This window comes from Ictidomys tridecemlineatus, chromosome 2, assembly GCF_052094955.1.
Source record: "Ictidomys tridecemlineatus isolate mIctTri1 chromosome 2, mIctTri1.hap1, whole genome shotgun sequence".
NCBI lineage: Eukaryota > Metazoa > Chordata > Mammalia > Rodentia > Sciuridae > Ictidomys > Ictidomys tridecemlineatus.
This window is the reverse complement of record NC_135478.1, coordinates 47,249,486-47,269,258: the sequence shown is the minus strand read 5'-3', so window position 1 is coordinate 47,269,258 and position 19,773 is coordinate 47,249,486. Positions and strand designations below refer to the sequence as shown.

The 19,773-nt window shown below is 44.3% G+C and overlaps 1 protein-coding gene across 27 annotated transcripts in view; it reads left to right on the top strand.

The window, feature by feature from the left end:
* Window positions 1-19,773, top strand: part of Cacna1d (calcium voltage-gated channel subunit alpha1 D) — a 315,967-nt gene that overhangs the window by 237,499 nt on the left and 58,695 nt on the right. For 26 of the 27 annotated variants that reach the window (XM_005317204.5, XM_040289735.2, XM_005317206.4 and 23 more), the window contains 11 exons: window positions 2,989-3,103; window positions 3,620-3,689; window positions 4,519-4,585; window positions 5,295-5,442; window positions 7,846-7,975; window positions 10,834-10,893; window positions 13,284-13,390; window positions 14,444-14,531; window positions 15,093-15,200; window positions 15,286-15,338; window positions 19,233-19,379. In XM_005317204.5, coding sequence (XP_005317261.1) covers window positions 2,989-3,103; window positions 3,620-3,689; window positions 4,519-4,585; window positions 5,295-5,442; window positions 7,846-7,975; window positions 10,834-10,893; window positions 13,284-13,390; window positions 14,444-14,531; window positions 15,093-15,200; window positions 15,286-15,338; window positions 19,233-19,379 — 1,093 coding nt within the window. The remainder of the gene's footprint in view (window positions 1-2,988; window positions 3,104-3,619; window positions 3,690-4,518; window positions 4,586-5,294; window positions 5,443-7,845; window positions 7,976-10,833; window positions 10,894-13,283; window positions 13,391-14,443; window positions 14,532-15,092; window positions 15,201-15,285; window positions 15,339-19,232; window positions 19,380-19,773) is intronic. The other variant, XM_078038410.1, reaches the window with a different exon arrangement.

Genomic DNA, 19,773 nt, shown 5'->3' with positions numbered 1-19,773 from the left:
CTTGGGAGGTTAGTGCTGTATCTCTCTCAAGATCTTAAGACCTTCATGACCAGGAGTGGGGGCATCTTTCATGGCTTGACCTGTGCTGCCCTGAACCTAATCTTATTTTGCTGACCTATGCATCTTTGGGTCTCATGTGTTCATTGGCTGACTTCTCTCGCATGCATATACATATAAGTATTTTTTTAGTTGTAATTGGACACAATACCTTTGTTTTATTTTTATGTGGTGCTGAGAATCAAACCCAGCTCCTCGCACATGCTAGGCGAGCGCTCTACCACTGAACCACAACCCCAGCACCCCCACCCCATGTAACTTTTTTTTTTTTTTGACTCATTTCACTCCTCTTCCCTGCCAAAAGGCAATCTCTTAAGACTTCTGAAATTGGCCCTCAGGTTATTTATGCAGACCCTCTAATCTTGGGCTGTGTCTATTTTATCTCTAGGTCCTAGCACAAAACTTGGCACACAGAAGCCCTCAGAAATATGTTGTGAGAACTGAGCAATTGTACAACATAAGAATATCATCTCTTGAACCTTCACCCTTCCAATTTAAGAATCCTAACCTGGATTCTTCTCCTAAGGAGATCCTGATCCTGTTAGCTGTTTCCCCTTTAATCTTCTTTGGCTCACTGATGAATTTTCTTCAGTGTTGAAACCCTAGTGCAAACTTTTCCTGTATTCCTCAGGGACAATGTTTTATACTATGGGGGTTCTATTTTTAAAAATCTCATTTCAGCATATATACATTCTGCTAGTCCCTGACTCAATCCTAACATCCCTCCTCCAGGGAACCACCTCTGCCTTGTCTCCTGCCCAGAGATGAGCTCATCCACCTCTAAAACTCCCATCAGATTGTGTTTGTTTCTCCCTGTGTGCAGGGTCTGCCGCTACTGAAATTGGGGTGGGCACTCCTCCATCTTCCTAACTGGATGACAGCTCCTTGAGTCAGGAATCATCTTTTCTGTATTTGCATTTCTCACTATCAGACAGGACCTTGTGCTTAGTTGGCCTTTGTTAAATGTTTGTTACACGAATGGTCAATATTTTATTTGTCTGCTCCCATCATGATTTGCTCTTAAGGTCACAGCAGAATACCAGATTTGAGCCTAAAGAGAAGTATTCCCTGGCTCTACTTCTCTCTGATTCTATGTTGATGCTTTAAGAGTTGTTCATAAACTGGGCACATGAACAGCTGGATGGATGCTTATAATCTCAGCTACTCAGGAGGCAGAGGCAAGAATCATAAATTTGCAGCCAGCCTCAGCAACTTAGAACCTGTCTCAAAATAAAATAAAGGGTTGGGGATATTGCTCTGTGGTAGTACTTGCCCTATCACGTAAAAGACCCTGGGTTCAATTGCTAGTACTCAAGGAAAAAAAAATATTCATGTTTTCTGTCCCCAACTAGAATAGATGCTCCATTTTGTCATATTTCTGCCCATGTTCTGGGTATCCATAGCATGGCTTGGAATTTCAGGTGCTTGGTAGGTCTTTTTGAATGAATTTCAGAGCACACCACTCTTTAGGAGGATCTGGGTAATGTCTTTAAATGCAGATGATGGGTTTTTACTCCTGGAAACCATCTGTTACTAGCTTGTAAGACCTTGATGTGGTTTATTAGTCAAGATTTGCTTTCTGCTCCCCAGAAGAGCTTAGTGTTGTAAGGCTAGAGAGGTGATTCTTTCTTCATTGGGGTCATTGAGAGAAATCCCCAATATAACTATTCCCAGCACTAACTCCTTCCAAACCAGCCTTGATCCATGCCCATCAGAGGAGTTTCCAAGCACATGTTTCCGAGATGCCTCCAACCCAGGACAAATTGCTTCCTCAGGCTCATTGTAGTGCCAGTTAAAAAAATAGACTAACATTTCAAAGGCATTTTCAAAGTCTTAATATAATTCACTCACGTTTCTATCCTCTTTAAAGCCTTGAATAGAATAGTCAAGCATGATATCCCCTCACAGAGATCTTGTCATCAGTCCCTTGTTGGGTTATGTTGGTTTATATGTTCAGCAACCCAGATGAGATTTCAGATTGCACAGGCACATGGGGCAGTGGTGTGCTGCTGCTCTCTCGGGGACCCTGGGCTCCTACAGTTTTGCCTACAGGTGACTGAATGTCAGGCAGACAGAAGCATTTATTATAGCCCAAGGCCTTCCCGTTTATTGCTGTCTGATCGCTGTGCTTTTATAAAATGTTCTTAACTGCTATAAGTAAGAAACAGGTATCTTCTGATTTGAAAGCCTTTGAAATGTTTTTCAAGGAAATCACATGCACAATTTTATAGTAAAAGCCAGAAAATGATAATAACCCCTGACAACTTGTTCATCTAACTCTTTACTATTTGCAAAACTTGAGCTCAGCCATAATAATTAAATATCTAGCCACAGTGGGGCTATTCAGAAGATAGCCCTGCAGCGTCAGGGGGAAGGTCCAACATGTTGCCATCAAATGGTGTTTGTGGAGTGAAGGAAAGAATGAGATGTCTGCAGACTCTGAAGGCCATTTCAGAGGAGGTCTCACACTGTCCTGTGCAGAAGGAATAACATGTAGCCTTTGAAGGAGTCCAGTTTGAAAAGTACTCCCCTGAGTATGTATGTTATGGTGCAAGTTTTCAAAGAAGTGAAATAAAACACAAGGTACTTTTTAATGATACCATGTGTGTTACAGATTGCTTTATACCATATGTATCAGCTATAGATACATTTATATATAAGAAAATATACACATGCAAGGAAATGTTGAAATTTGTAGGTTTTCATGAGTTTCAGTAAACCTTGATCTTTTTTTTCAGACTATCTCCTGAGGTTTCGTGTGTGTGTGTGTGTGTGTGTGTGTGTGTGTGTGTTAAAGCAGGGTCCTAGATCTCTGGTTTTACCAAGTGAGTATAGCATGAGGTTTAGTTGCCTGCTACTCACCTCCTAGAACACATTTCCATAAGGGGTTGCATTTAGAAATGTGTTGTACCCTTAAAAATTTCAAATTAGATATTCTACTGAATGTCTTCTTGGCCATCGCTGTTGACAATTTGGCTGATGCGGAAAGTTTGAATACTGCTCAGAAAGAGGAAGCTGAAGAAAAGGAAAGGAAAAAGATTGCCAGGTAAATCCCATTTTCACCTGAAATATTTGCTCAGTGGTACTTGGGGAGCCCAGCTGCCTGGGAGGCCTGGTGGACTCAGGTGTGTTTCAGAGCAGCTGTAGTCTCATGTTGCTGATTTTTGGTGATTGTGGGTAACCATGTGGTACAGATCAAAGAGGAGGGAATATTGGGCAGAAGCCAAGCCCTTGGCTCTTACCCTTGGAGCTGAAAATGGGAGTCATGCATCCCCGTGCTTAAAGAATCACTGCAGTTAATTTTGGCATCATAAAATAAATGATGCATTCAATGCTGATTAGCTCTTGGATGAGAATTTTAATAAGATGATCTGTGTGATGAATCCATTGCATTAGATGAACAGGAAGGTCTGAGTTTGGATTATACTGTGCTCTTGCTGTTAGTGTTGTTCCCAATTAAATTCTGTTCCTCACTGGGGGCACTGTTGATTCAGACTCCTGATTAGCATTTTTATACATAGTAATATAGTTATTTGGTTTCTTGTGTTTGTTTTCACTGTAGAAAAGAGAGCCTAGAAAATAAAAAGAACAACAAACCAGAAGTCAACCAGATAGCCAACAGTGAAAACAAGGTATTGATTTTTAAATAACTTCTTCTGATTTGCCTCAAAGTGATTCTTCTGGTATCTCCATAAATGTATGACATATGCTGTGAAAGTATCTTGTGTATAATGTTCGGGTATGAAAAGAAGAGCGTGCTGTACAGATGGCTGGTTTACCAGAGGGGTGAGCTGGCTGTCAAGCCACATTTCACCAGAGAACCCAATGATAAATGTTTTACTAGTATGTCCACTTATTTTTTCTTTGTTGAAATCACGTGGTTGAGATCACAGTAGTGTCTTCTGGGTGGTTATGATAGTCAGGGATTTTTAGTAGATGTCTGTTCCCAGCAGCAATCCCAGGATCAAGTGGTCTGGGAGGCCTCAGGTCTCTGCTGTCAAACTTCATCCCACTTATGACAGCTCTGGAGGTTTCATTCATTTATTTGTTTGCTCACTGAGTTGAGAAACACTTAGAGTGGTGACTACGTGTCAGACCCTGGGGATTTAAGAAAGAAGAAGACTGTAGAGTCCCTGCCTCCATGGAGCCTGCCGTACAGTGGAGAGACGGGAATTTCAATGTGGTTATCTTGTGGTGTGTGTGACTACACTGGGACAGCAGAAGGATGGACCCTGCTGACCATGACTGGGTTGGCATTCTATTTCCATCTCCCTTCAGGCCTTCTGTCTGAAACAGAATCGCCCATCTGCCTGTCCCTTCACACTCACTCACTCACAGATGTACACTTGGGAGAGAAGCTCCCCTCCCTGTGCTGAATGGCAGGGTTGGCCCTTCACTTGGGCACTCTGAAGTGCATTTAAACCAGTCTCTCTTCCTCCCAAGTTGTCTCTGTCATCCTAGGTTACAATTGATGACTATCGAGAGGAGGATGAAGACAAGGACCCTTACCCACCGTGCGATGTGCCAGGTATGATGAAGGCCAGAGATGGGCTCTCAGCTTGTAAATGGTGTGGCTTTGCTACCACCCTGTGACTTGCTGCCGAGTCTGTGACTGGGGTGGTCCCAGTCAGAGTCACACTATGCTGCTGAGGCCCCCAAGCCCATGGACCCACTTGCCCCCCATGGGGCAGTTAGTTCCACATCTTACAATGGTCACAACTCAAATTCCAGGTGGTGGGAAGGGGAGGTGTGGGTGAATCAGGTTAGGCCCAAATTTTTCCAGGAAAACTCTACAGGAGACCGGTTGTTAGTAACATTTGCGTTTGATGGATGCCTTATCAGCTGATAATGGTGGGGCTGTGGAATTGGTAGGCCCAGGGGCTACTTGTTTGTGACTTGAAGTCTCTCATGGTGGTTTTTCAGACTGAAGCCATGCAAGGAGGTTTCTAGGGAAGCAGCCAGTGCTGAGAGGGCAGCCACCTTTATTGGTGGTCAGGGAACCTCATTTCTACAGCTGCACACCCTCACCAGACAGGGGCACATCCAGCCCCCACACTTATTCAGTCCATGTTCTTTGGAGAAGCAGGAAAGTCTTGATTTTATTAATTTTAAGCCATTAAAATTAATTTTTAATTTATTATTAATTTTAAGCCATATTTTAATATGAAATCAAGGATGATAATTCAAACCCAAATGCTGTCTTTATTTCATGCCTATAAAAAGTGTTTCATTTAAAGTAGGTGAAGAGGAAGAAGAGGAGGAGGAAGATGAACCTGAGGTTCCCGCTGGTCCCCGTCCTCGCAGAATCTCGGAGTTGAACATGAAGGAGAAAATTGCCCCCATCCCTGAAGGGAGCGCTTTCTTCATTCTTAGCAAGACCAACCCGTAAATACCTGCTTCCTAGTCCCATCACTGCCACCTTTCTGCAGTGACCCTAGTTTGAGGATGGCTGGGGGGTGGGGTGGGGTGGAGGGCGCAGGAATGGTTGGTGAGGGAAAGTGGTTTATAGCCCTGTTCTGAACCTGAATGTCCCATAATTTCCCCAAGTTTTGTCCAGCTACTCTCCTGCTCTATTCTTGCTTTCCTGTCAGTTCATGTCTTCCTAGCCTCCTTGTTCCTATGGGGACCTGGGAGGAGTGTGTTCACGGTTTTCCTCCATCATAATCGGGGCATGAAAACAGCAGTAGGTGAATACGTGCTCACCAAGATACCCCAACTGAAGCCCACTACTCTGGTGTTCCCCCATTGCTCATTCCTAGGACCCCTTCTTAACTAGTGGGTTTTGCCTTAAGATGCTTTGTAGGATGAGAGTTTTGTGATCAAGTTCCGAATAGCATTTTTATCCTCAGATCCTGTTTAGGTGATCTTTTTTCCTATTGAGCTTTATGCCAAGTAATGGTTGCACAACGGTATTTTATAGATTATAAGTCTTTGATTCAACACTGTGATACTCTGCTTAAAATAGCACTTCTCATGTTAAGATGATAAGGTGCTTACCAGGAACATGGTAATGACTCATGTACTGTAAGAGGAAGAAGTTTATTTCCTAGCTGGTTTCTAGGTTTTATTCATCGTAGATTAAGTGAACTGCTGGGAGGATAGGTGACTCCTGGAAAGGCTTCTAGAACTACAGTAGTTCTTGACTGTCAGAGAGGAATGCTATATAATTCGGAGGCCCTAGGGAGATACAGGTGGGAAGCAAGGAGTCCTTAGGACCCAAAGTTTTGACGATTGTTTTATAGCTCATCACTGTTTGGATGCCCATAGGGGTGGTCAGTGGTGATGGGGGATCATTGTACTAATGTTACTGACACCTACAGCTCACTGTGTATACACATGTCAAAGGAATGGGCTGATTTTCTCCCAAATGTCGTGAACACTTCTGCCCTCCCTGCCTTGCAGAGTCTTGCCCAATCTAGGTGCTAACAACTTGCAAGCTCTCCAGGGGATACATGCAGCTTTGAGAAACCCCAAAAGAGAGGTCTCGAAGTGAGGGGTCACCTTCATATAAAGTTGACTCCAGTTTTGAAAATGATTTCAAACGAAAACCTATATATATATATATATATATATATATATATATATATAGGGAAAAGTGAAACAGAACAACAAAACCCTTTAAATTCTGAAGTCAAATATTGAAGGTAAGGATACTACTACCTCAAGGGTAGCAGGAGAGGTTCTGGTGACCCAGAAAACCAGTGTTACAACCTGGAGTCCAGAGTACTGCTGTCTCTTGCTTCATGGGGCTGCAGGACTCAGTAGGAACCCCATCACACAAGGCAGAAAGATCCTTACGTGTTGGCAAGTAACATTATCAGATGTCTCTCTCGCTTCCTGAGGAGGGCTTGTTGTGGGTCAACTCTAAAATTTAACATTTATGACTAAATCTCTAGGCAACAGGAGATTTCGTCAGTCCTCACTGCAGGTCACATTTTAGAACAGCAGTACAAGAAAGGAATTTGTCTCACTCTTTGCATTAAAATTAAAACTTTGGACAAATTGAATTTGACAGAGTTTAATTGAGCAAAGAATGATTCACAAATCAAGCAGCCCTGAGAACCAGAGAAGTTCAGAGAGCTAGACATTGCAATGTGGGCAGCAGCATTTATAGACAGAAAATGGAAGTGAGGGACAGAGACATCTTGACTGGTGACAATGTGGCCTGTGCTTTATTTTAACATGGTCTGATCAGTTGGAAGCCTGGGTTGGCTGAGGCTCAATGCTATGATTGGCCGAGACTCGGCTCTTAGTTACAGAGTATACTCCTAAAATAGGCCTTCTATTAGTTCGCATATTAAGTTAGATTATAGTTTACGTAGGGACTCAAGGTATGGAGCATCATTGGGCCAAATTTAGCTTAATTTGACATAGTATTCTTTCCAAGGCAGGGATGCTAAGCCATCAGGCTTCATGTCATAGTGGAAAAACTTCACAATTGGGCAGATCTGGGTTGGATATCTGCTCCTGGTCCTTATTTAGCTGTGTTACCTTAAAGTTCTCTCACATCCATGAGCCTCAGTTTCCCTATCTTTTGAAGGATAGTAGTCTCTGCTTCTAAGGATTCAGTGAAATGGTCTCTCTGAAACTCCAAGCACAAAGTTGGTTGCCCCATGTGTCCCAGGGCCTGTGGCTGGTGACCAGGTCACTCTGATCTGTCCAGAAAGGGGGCATGGGTGGTCTAGCAGACAGCCATCCTCTTCCCAATCTCTCACTTCAGAGGCCCCATACTTTAAAGACCCCGACTCTCATGTGGGCCCGTGTCCATGCAGTGGCTTTCCCCCACAGGATCCGCGTGGGCTGTCACAAGCTCATCAACCACCACATCTTCACCAACCTCATCCTCGTCTTCATCATGCTGAGCAGCGCTGCTCTTGCAGCTGAGGACCCCATCCGCAGCCACTCCTTCCGGAACACTGTAAGCCTCTGAGAGAGGAGAGGTGGGTGGGGCTCCCTCCGGGGTCAGTACTGGTCCCTCTAAAGCAGAGGCCTTCCTAGGAAGAGGGCCTGTGTGGATCCAAGAGGCTAAAGCTAGGATAGGCCTCCAGTTCATCTGCAGGCGTGATGGTTTCCAGTTTGGGAGCTAGCCTGAAGCTCTTATTTAGAACTGGTAGAGAAAATTTCTTTCTTGTATGGACTTAACTATACAAAGTTGCTCAGCTCTATTCTATTGCTGAGGAGAAATCAAGCCAGGGGGATGATAGGATGCCAAGTTGAGGGTCTAGCAAAGAGGAGGAACTTGAGGTTTTGTTGTGGCAGGAAGCGGTCATGCTAACAAAGTAAGAGGGTTTAATTTTTATTCATCAGTTTTCTAACTTGAGACAGTGCCCTCTGATGCTTCTATGTTGGAAAGAAACTTGTACTTAAATTAATTCTTGGCTCAGCAGCCTGGTATTAGCAATTCGGCAAATTCAGCATCAGAAAACTCCAAAAGCAAGACATTGTCAGAGAGCCAGTAGCCGGTGGACCACCAGGCATAGAGACTGGAATGCCATTCCAGTTATTATTACCCTCCAGAGAGGAAGCCAGCCATTCTGTGCCATCAGGCATCACTGCCTCTGTGTGTCCAGTCTTTAGAGATTTTAGGATTAAGACACATCAGCAGATCAATGCATCTCTTCCCATTTCCAGGACATGGCAAACCTAATCTATTGGAGTGATAAGACACATTCAGATATGTAGATAAAGAGCACCTTCCTCCGAGGCATGTGTTGGTGATAATTTAATGAGGAAGGTGCCCAGCCTGTCTTTAATCTGTTCTCACAGTTTAGGGCTTCTTTTAGAGAGCCACAAGGCCATCTTTACCTAGAGTTTCAAATGGAATAAAGACCGCTTGTTGTTGAGTTATATCATAAAAATGATACACAAGGGAGGAAAAGGTGTTAGATAAAATAATCATTTCATGACAGATTAGATCAGGAGCTAGTTTTAAACACATATTGACCAGGAGTTAACTTACCTTTGGACTTTATTTCTTTTCTGTTATAATCTTTTCTTCATGAGTCTATTTACTTGATACTTTTTTTCCAGAACTAATGTTGTCTTTTTTTTTCCAAATAGATGTGTGTATGTGTTTTGCTTTTAAACAAACTGCAGTGTTTTCTTTTAACCTTAGCTGACTTTTTTGTGAAAAAGAAGATGGAAGCTGAGTTAGAAAGAACAACTTAAATCTAAGAATTCAGATTATCCCCTGGACACCAGGTGCCTGGGCACCAAGCTGACTTGGCAGCAGCATCTTTTTTGGCTGCCAGGTGCCTTCAACATTAATATCCCTACTGTGTCCCCTACTGTGTCCTAAGAGAAGGTCTTAGGGGCCTCACAGTTTATTGGAAACTGCCTTTCATTGCTTGGCCAAGAAACACAATCACATAGAAGTGTTTTGCAAATTTTACAAATCCCAGACACACAAACAGTTTGGAAAAGCAATTTCCCTCTAAAGACAGCTCCTCCTGCGAAGGGAGCTGGTCTGGAAGTAGAGATCCTTACCTTATTTTGAAGGGGCAGCAGAGCATCCCCTGAAGTGCTCCTATGTGTGAAACAACATGGCCCTGTGGCTCTGCTGGTACCTGTCAGCCCTCCTTCCTGCTCAGCAGTACCTGTGACTGGATGAGTACCCTGAGCAGGTGCCCCCACCCTGTTCCCAGGATGCACATATCTTAAAGAAGTAGGCCTGGTGTTCACCAGAATCCTTCCAACTCTGATGTCTTCAGTTATTTCAGAACCACAGAGAACAATTGCCAGAAAGATCAATAGCCACATAGTCTTGCCTATTGCTAGAGTCTTGGCCGCCATCTTTGTGGTTCAGGGAGCTATGGCCACTAGTTCCTTTTGAACAGCCTTGTTGGAGTTGGTCTTTTAGCTTCTGGCCTGATTTTCCTGACTGTAAGTCCCTATGGCCATGAGGGGAATTAAAGACTTCAGGAGGAGTTAATAAGATTGTGTTCTGAAAATGATGGCATTTTCAGAAATGCAGATAATGAAAATTCAAAGGCCAAGTCAATCTCCTCTTTGAATGGGTAAAAAATCAACCTTAGGAAAAAGCAGTGAGTGCATCTGCAGAGCCACAGACAGAGGAAGATGGGAAATCCCAAACCATACCTTGCAGACTGAACCAGCCCTACACATGGGGGTGAGTGCTATTGTGCACAGTTTAAATAGAAATAAATAGAATGTTTAAATAGTTTGCAACAGGACATGTGGAAGCTTCTGGTTCCATTTGACGCCAGTAACACCTTTGAAATTTTTTATTTTTTGCAGTGCTAGGGATCAAACCCAGGGCTTCACACACACTAGGCAAGTATTCTGCTACTGAGCTACATCCCTAGCCCTGCCATTGACATCTTTTTTCTAACCTGAAACTTGCCGGGTGGTGACATACTTCATTCAGCCTCACACCCCCACCCCCAAACAGTTAAAACTCCAAAATGTACGTGACTGTCTTATTAGGGGCCACAAGTCATGACTAGAAGCAGTGCACTGATGAGGAAAGGTTGTCAATACAGCATTTTTAGAAACCAGCCCCCTTTGGTCCAGGATACAGACCTTGGAAGCCAGTCAGCAGAGGGGCTAAAGGAGCCCCGTGCCCCTGTCAATTACAAAGAAGAGCTGTCATTGAACTGAGGTGGGCCTACAGGAGCATCTGTGGTCTACCTCCAGAGCAGCAGAGCTGTCCTGGGAGAGCAGTCTGGCCACAGTTGGGGGTTCTGCTGGTGGGCATGTAGCAGTCGGATCTTGTCCGGATGCTTTGTTCTCACTTCCACGTGTTGTGCCTTGCAGATTCTGGGTTACTTTGACTATGCTTTCACAGCCATCTTTACTGTTGAAATCCTGTTAAAGGTAACGGCTTTTTCATTGATTCTCATTACTCTAAAGCAGCCATAGAATAATAGTTGCCATTCTTTGTTTACCTTCCAGATGCTAGGTTATGCAGATTATGTCTTCACTGGTACTTTTGCATTTGAGATCATTTTGAAGGTAACAGGTTACCCAGCAGTGTGTTTGAGGGCCTGCTCCTGTGTTTGAGACACAGGAAAGAAGAGTGAAGTGCTTTTAACTTTATTTATTTTTTTATTTTTTGTCTTCTGTGGCCACGCTAAACTTTTTCCCCCCTTTAACCAAAATATTTTTTTCTGTGACCATTCCAACTTATTTTTGGTGTTGTTTCCTTTTTAATCTTTGAGTGCATGTAGGAGCTACTTTGGCTTCACAGTATAGTTACTAGGGAATTATATTTTGCTTCTTTAAAACAAAATCCTCTGAAATCAGTCCATTGATAACAGACATAGCACTGTGTGAACTTCCTTCTACCCTTCCTGACATCAGAGTCAGAGGAAAAACATTGATCCTATGAAGGGAATGTGTGTCTCCTCGTTTCCCTGACTGCACTATTCTCTCCGTGGCCTACTATTTTCTTGCAACAAGATTTGCAAGATAACTTGGGTCTACCTGTGTTAAGATATTTACTCTCTGATTTAATGGATGGGCTTACATTTACACAAACAAAAGGAGCACCCTTCAGATAGAGCAACCTAAATGTAGTGCCCATGCATGAGCTAACGGTTGCTGTTGCTGCATGTGATTTGTGTACTGAATGTGGAAGCTGCCCCATGGGAGCAGCTCATTCCTACTTGCTCAGAGGTCCAGAGACCAACAGCACAGAGCTAAGAACCTCCAGGAGTGGGTCCTTGTGGTTCTGGGAGAACAGGGCCATGAGAACTGTTGGAGTAACCATCTCCTAGTAGGAAGAAGCTGAGAAATGAATATTTTAAACCACAGTTTTCTTTAAACTATTTTGAGGTTTTGATGTGTGCATCTCAGTGAAAAAAAAATTATTTTATATTGGACTACTGTGGAACTTGGTCTCTTCACAAAATCTTCTATAAAGGAAACCTCAAATAACATGACCAGGGAATGGCTTCTTTGTGGTTATTGTTAATGAAAAATTAGCTCAAAACCAACAACCAACCAATATCTGTTTAAATTCTTTGTTTCAAATCTTATGAAATTTGAGTTCAGCCTGGTTAATTGAGGTTTTGTTTGATTTTCCACCTTTTCAAGTTGTTAAGTATAGTTATTCTTGGGCTTTGGGGAAATGAGATCCTGGGTTACTTTAAAGGGAGAAAAATGATAGCTGGTTTTAAATTTCCATATTTTTATCTCGGTGATTTAAATCATTTAAGTTGTTCTTCATTTTGAAGGTATTTTAGAGAATAGAAACTGAAACAAGAAGCATTCAGAAAATGGAGGTGGACCCAAAATTATCTGACATCTGAAGTACTGGTTCCTGATGGCCTTGGCCATTTGGAAGACTTTTTATTTGGTTAACTGATTGCAATTGCCATTTTGAAGGTCAAAGGTTTGAATATTGGCAATTTAATCAGGTTAGAGCTGATAATCTCCCAACTCTGCTTCTCCTTGGCTGTATATACTGGAGCCTGTTCCTCACCTTTGTTTGGTTTTATCTTTTAAATGAATAGTGAACTCTATAGAGTTATTTTTTCTCTGGGGAACTGTTCCTGTTGCCTGTAGAAAACCTCCCTGGAGTACCCATAGTATATACTCCGGGAGTGCACAGCAAGTGACAAAAAATGACATTGACACAGGTGTGATGTCCCATGATAGCTTCCTTGCCACACCTGGTACATGTAGAACAGTTAGGATTGGCAGTGCCCTTTGAAACAGGTAGCTCATTAAAGACCTCTAGAGGCAATGATATGGGACCATCAAGGACAAAGGATGGAAGTTTCTACGCAGCTAGAGCCTGTGAGTGCTGGATTCCTGTGCTTTCTCTAGCCTCCAGGAGGAAGGCCGAACTGTAACAATGTAGGCTCCACTGGAAACTCTGGGAGGCTAGACCAGCACTTGGCAGGGAGGCCGAGTGGTCTGAGCAGTGCTGACAAAGTCACATGGCATCTCTTCCAAGATAGGCTCTTTGTAGACATGCCAACAATGTGTTTATGTGTGAAATCGGTGCTTGTAATAAAATCTAAGTTGGTCACTTTAAAAATGGGTTGGAAGTCAGCTGTCCCTTTTCCATTTTTGTTTGAATACTTGTTTGTGGTCTTTCAGTCCTGCTGGTGTACATTTTTTGACTTCCTAATGTGTACTTGTTAATAAAGTCATGCTTTCCTAGAGATTTTGTGAAGAGCACAGGTTGCATTGCCTCTGGAGAGAAGAAGAAGAAGAAAAAAAAAAAAACAGTAAATGACCCATGATTCTGCTTATAGATGACGACTTTTGGAGCTTTCCTGCACAAAGGAGCTTTCTGCAGGAACTACTTCAATTTGCTGGATATGCTGGTTGTTGGAGTATCTCTGGTGTCATTTGGGATTCAGTAAGTATTCTGGGGTGTGTGCGTGTGTTTGTACCCAACACCTTTGGATTGCTTAATTTGCCCCCATGCCAGAAGCACTGGGGCAATTCATATTTTCCTGTTTCTTTTTTAGTTTTTATTCTCATTGCTAGATTGGATTTATAGGTTTATTACTCCCTTTGAAATTCTTTTAGCAGTGAGTGAAAGAAATCTTGAGGAGGGAGGAAGCTAGGTTCTAGTCCTGGTTCCTCCAGGGTTTGCTTCCAGGCCTGAAAGCATCCTTTTGGGATCTTGATTCCCCTTTCCCACAGGAGGGCCAGGGAACAAGGGCCCTCTCCTGGATCCTTCCACTCTAAATGTGATTTCTTGGGCATCTGGGATGCAGCAGCTGCTGTGACCTTTCTTTTTGGCTTCAATTTTTTCATACAGGATGGAGGTGGCTGCAGCTCCTGAGCCTAGTTCCAGTAACTCCCAACCTTCTCCAATGCTGCAAATGAGCTGCATTCTCTCCAGTAGAGCCTTTGAATGTGCTGCTTGCTCAGCCTGGAGCCCTTCCCTTCTGTTAGCTAATTCCTATTCCTCCTTTGGGACTCAACCTGGCTATCACCTCCCTGGGAGGCCTTTGCAGGCTACCCCTAAGGCTGTGCACACTGCATTTTATCCCACTGGGGCACATGCCACTCAGGGTTTTGATTGCCCATCTCTCCTACCAGACTTAACTCTTAGAGGCCAGAAAAGCCCCAGTACCAAAGCACTGCAACCTAAAATCCAAGAACTACCTAGTGTTTGCATTGAGAAGAACAAAGCAAGTTTGTAAGTTGCATCTAGTTGCATCTCTGCCAAGATCAGTCATGTGCCTGAGGCAGGGCCTCTGTGAGTACCCTTGGGCTCAGCTCAGGATGCATTGGATGTGCTGGAAGGAGACCAGTCTTGGAGAGAGATCAGATCAGCTTCCATGGATCCCAAGCAGGTTGTGTACTGGTATTAAAGAGATGAAGATCAAGTGAAATAAGTAATCTCAAAATATTGTATCCATTAATACTTTCTTGTTGGTTTACCTCTGCTCCTCCTCAGATCCAGTGCCATCTCTGTCGTGAAGATTCTGAGGGTCTTAAGGGTCCTGAGGCCCCTTAGAGCAATCAACAGAGCAAAAGGGCTTAAGGTACAGATTCCTCTCCTTCCAGCAGGGCTGGCTGCAGTTACTGACTTTTCTGGGTCAGAGCTAAGCTGAGGGGCCTTTCCCACCAATTAATAACACCTTTGTGGAGACTGATGACATTACTGTTTGAGATCTTTTTCTTTATGATTACTATTCATTTTATTACTTTTTTTCATTCAGTAATAGTTCTTTTTGTTCATTTTAGTCTTTACTCTCATGCAGATTATGCAAAAAGCTAAAGAGTTTGCATTTTCCTAAGTCCTTTGGGGGCAGGAAGACATTGCGGCACCTGTATGCCAGGAATAGCTATACCCCCTAGCATTTCTTTTTAATTAAACCACCTTCTTTGTAAGTGGGCCCCTCTTTGGTTTCCTCCACGGGGGCCACAATGCAGTGTGGGACCTCCTGCAGATAACCTGAAAAAACAAATACTAGGGACTGCAGAGTCAGGAAATCACATGAAAAATGCACACATAGAAGCCCTAGACTGGTGTTAGCTCATTAATGCTAAAGTAATGAAGGAAATGACACCCCTGCATCCTCTCCCCACTTTTGTCTCCCCAGCATGTGGTCCAGTGCGTCTTTGTGGCCATCCGGACAATTGGCAACATCATGATCGTCACCACCCTCCTCCAGTTCATGTTTGCCTGCATCGGAGTGCAGTTATTCAAGGTAGAGGGGTGCACTTCACGTGTGGCCAGGTGATGCTTTGAAAAGGAGCCCGTGCCTGACTGTCATCTGTCTGTTTTGTACTCAGGGGAAGTTCTATCGCTGCACAGATGAAGCCAAAAGTAATCCTGAAGAATGCAGGTGAGTGTCTTGGGAGCAGAGTCATTTCAGGAATTTCCAAGGAATATAAGAGGCCTGTGTGCTCAGCTCATGGCTGGATATTTGGTGTTTTTTAAAATTTTATTTATTTTTTGTAGTTCATTTGATTTCAAAATTGAGGTGAGATTTACCTAACATAAAATCAGTTCAAAGTGTGTAGCTGTGTCAGTGCAGTCAAGCAGTTGTGTCTTGTTCCAAAATTTGATCATCCTAATGGAATGGGTAGCTGGATCTTGCTATTTGGTATAGAACTTACAAACTAGGGCTTCAAAATAATGATTATGAGATGCCCCAAGTAACTCTCCTTACATCCCTGTGGATAATTTGCTCCCAAATAAGGACATGCAGGCCAACTCCCTGGTGTTTGAAAGCTGACTACCCTCTTCTGGTAGATTTTCCAAACTTCTTCTCTCCTTGTTCCTGTTATCCATGTTTTTGACCATAATTCCATTCATAAGAACTGGCAGAGGAGACAGAAAGTAAAAATATTTATGCCTCCTATCCAAAGGTGGCCATTGAATATGAAGGCAGGCATGGAGACCCTTGCTCAGAGATTGGGGCTGAGCAGAATCTGTGTGTTCCCATCCTTCAGAGACCTGACCAACCGAAGTCTGGCTGCCCACATTGCTGATGTTGGTTAGGGGCTTCCTTTACACAGAAGGTGTAGTCATAGAGCACCAGTTGCAATTTTTTTTTTAAAAAAAACAAGTTTATTTCTGCTATCAAAGAACAGAATCATGACCGTGTAATTTAACAATTCTAATTGGCTTCATTTTAAATTTTAAAATCAGGTAACACTTCATTCCATAAAACACTCATCAAAAATAATTTGAGTTAACATCAGATTATTTATTTTGCTTACACAAAATAAGGACAAGGGAACTTCATTATTTCGCCAGTTGAGAATGGCTGTTCTCCTTCCAATCCATATTTCTCTTGGAGGACCAGTTGTGTCAGCTTAGTTTGATTGACTGCATGTTTTGTTTTGTTTTTTTCCCCTGGAATATTGTCTCTGTTGAAAAACTGGCTTTACAAAGAAGGTAGCAGCAGGAAAATTTCAGAATTCAAAGCTTAAAAATAAGTCTTAGGCAGTGTGGGGTTATTTTCTGTCTCTGGGGGGGGGGAAATCATCTGGTGTCTGAGCCTGGGGACAGAGGCAAAGTCCCCAGCCGCCCATCTAGGAGATGTCACTCTCGGTAGCGTCTGGTGTCCTGACCTGTGCTTGCCCAGGATGACAGTGGGTAAGGAGCAGCAGTTCACAGGGGCCCCCTGACCCTCTGGGAGACAGAGCTCTCCCTGGGCAGACCCAGGGGCTAAGGGTCAGTGGCCAGGGGAGAATCAATGACTGGCCCTGCCTGTGGTCCCTGAGGTCCTGGGGCAGGGATGCAGGAGGCAGCCAGTGTCACAAGACATCCTTGTCCCCAGCCAGGCCGGGCGCCTGACTAAGCAAGGAGAAAGACAGTGTCCCTCCTCAAGGCCTGGCCCCTGAGCTTGTCTCACTTCTTCCCTGGCACCTCCTGGAAGGGGAGGAAGTGACACCCAGGGGAAGGCCGGGAAGTGAGGACACCATCACATTCAAGTTCAGGGTGTAACAGCTCAGGCTGCCTCCCAACAGGCCCCATACTCGGCTCCCCTTCATGGGCCACATCCCTTCTGAGAGTCATGCCCTGCCCTTTATAGGCACAAGGACCCAGAAGTTCCAGAGACCGTCCATGTTTAGGCCCTCAGATCCGGAAGTTCAGGCCCTCAGATCCGGAAGTTCCTCAGGAATCCATATTTAGGCCCCAAGATCTGGAAGTTCCTCAGGCACATGTCCATGTTTAAGCCCCAGGATCTGGAAGTTCGATGGGTGCACATTCATATTTAGGTCCCAGGATCTGGAAGTTCCTCAGGCGCACATCCATATTTAGGCCGTAGCATCTGGAAGTTCCTTGGGTGCACGTCCACATTTAGGCCCACAGATCCGGAGGTTCCTCCGGTGCACGTCCATGTTTAAGCCCCCAGGTCCGGAAGTTCCTCAGGCATCCATGTTTAGGCTCTGGGATCCAGAAATGCCTCAGGCGTCCATATTTAGGCTCCCGGATCTGGAAGTTCCTCAGGTGCACGTCCATCTTTGGGCTGTCAGATCCGGAAGTTCCTCAGTCCTCCATGTTTAGGCACCCAGATCCTGAAGTTCCTCAGTTGCACGTCCATATTTAGGCTCTAGGATCCGGAAGTTCCTTTGGTGCACGTTCATGTTGAGACTCTAGGATTCGGAAGTTCCTCAGGCATCCATGTTTAGGCCATAGCATCCAGAAGTTCCTCAGGCGCATGTCCATGTTTAAGCCCCTGGATCCGGAAACGCTTCAGGCATCCATGTTTAGGCCCCTGGATCCGGAAGTTCCTCAGGTGCACGTTCATGTTTAGGACCTGGATCCGGAAGTTCCTCAGGCGCTCGTCCATGTTTAAGCCCCCGGGTTCGGAAGTTCCTCAGGCATCCATGTTTAGGCTCTAGGATCCAGAAGTGCCTCAGGTGTCCATGTTTAGGCTCCCAGGTCCGGAAGTTCCTCAGGTGTGCGTCCATGTTTAGGCTCTAGGATCCGGAAGTTCCTCAGTCCTCCATGTTTAGGTTGGACATGTAGCATCCAGAAGTTCCTCAGGTACACATCCATTTAAGCCCCAGGATGCGGAAGTTCCTTGGGTGCACATCCATGTTTAAGCCCCCAGGTCCAGAAGTTCCTCAGGCATCCATGTTTAGGCTCTGGGATCCAGAAGTGCTTCAGGCGTCCATGTTTAGGCCCCAGGATCGGGAATGCCTCAGGCATCCATGTTTAGACCCTCAGAAGTTCCTCAGGCACACATCCATGTTTAAGCCCCGGGATCCGGAAGTTCCTCAGGTGCACATTTAGGCCCCCGGATCTGGAAGTTCTTCAGGCGCACGTCCATGTTTAAGCCCCCGGAACCAGAAGTTCATCAGGCACCCATCCATGTTTAGACTCTAGGATCCAGAAATGCCTTAGGCATCCATGTTTGGCCCTCAGATCCCCACCAGTTGCAATTTAACTATGACTGTGCCACTCTAGAGGCACCAGCACCCAGGTTGTGTGGTGCAGAGTGCCCCTGAAGCTGAGTCCACAGCAACAGTGAGGAGACACCATCTCTTCCTTCTCAAAGCCTCTGCTTCCTTATCTGTAGAATAACGATAACGGACGTCTCTCTTGAGTTCCTTCCAGAAGGAAAGTTCTGTGAGAAACATCACATGCCCAAAACTATGGATTTGTTGGAGGAAAAATTGGGAACGCCATTAGTAATAAAAGAAAGAGATTAGATGTAAACTAAAATGCAGATAGAAATATTCCTGGGAGCTGGGGTTGTAGCTAGGTGGTAGAGCACTTGCCTGGCACAGTGAGACTCTTTGTTCCATCCTCAGCACCATACAAAAATAAATCAATAAAATAAAGGTATTGAGTTCGTCTACAACTATAAATATATATATTTTTAAAAAGAGTTTACTTGGGCTTGTTTCCCAGAGCTTACAAAATTCTCTATGAACAAGGCTTTGATTCTTATGTATATACTCTGAGTCTATTTTCTATGAGAAACATTTACCCATCCTGTGGTTTTCATCTGTTAAAAACAAACAAACAAAAAAAAAAAAACACTGGGTGTCTGCCTAGCTGCTTTGGAGAATGCACGTTGCAGTTATTCAACAATTGTTCAAACTGTGGACTAGATTAAATGCAGGGAGCGTGCAGGAGAGACTCTACTTGTGCTATGCTCAGGTGAGGCTGGGTGTGACGTGCCTAGAAGAAAGTCTGGGGCTGAATGGCTGATTTAAAATTATTTCTACCCATGTTGTGTAAAACCAGGACAAATCCTGTTTCTTTTCTTCTCTAGGGGACTTTTTATCCTCTACAAGGATGGGGATGTGGATAGCCCTGTGGTCCGTGAGAGGATCTGGCAAAATAGCGATTTCAACTTTGACAACGTTCTTTCCGCTATGATGGCGCTCTTCACTGTCTCCACTTTTGAGGGTTGGCCTGCGTGAGTATAGAAAATGTGCAGTCTTCCAGATGAGGCTCCTCTGGGGCCCTCTGGGCTGAGTCCTCTCCAAGAGTGAGTCTCATTTCCATTGTTCACAGTCACAGGCCTGTCCCGTGACTCTCTTTACTTTGGTGCATTGATCATCCCTTCCTGGCCCACGGAGCTCTGCTCTCTGATGAGTCAAATGGCTAACATCTGTGGCCTGCTAACAGGACTCTCACATTGGTAGCAGAGATGGTATAGGTCCTGGGCAGCATCGCTGGATGGGACCAGGGGGTTCTGAGAGGCATGTGTGTGCCAATCCCCGTTGGTAACCATTTCAGTAAAGGTGCCATTCTGTTGTTCCTAATAAGGGTCTTGAAAGTGTCCCAACCTATTCGCTCATTCATTCTGA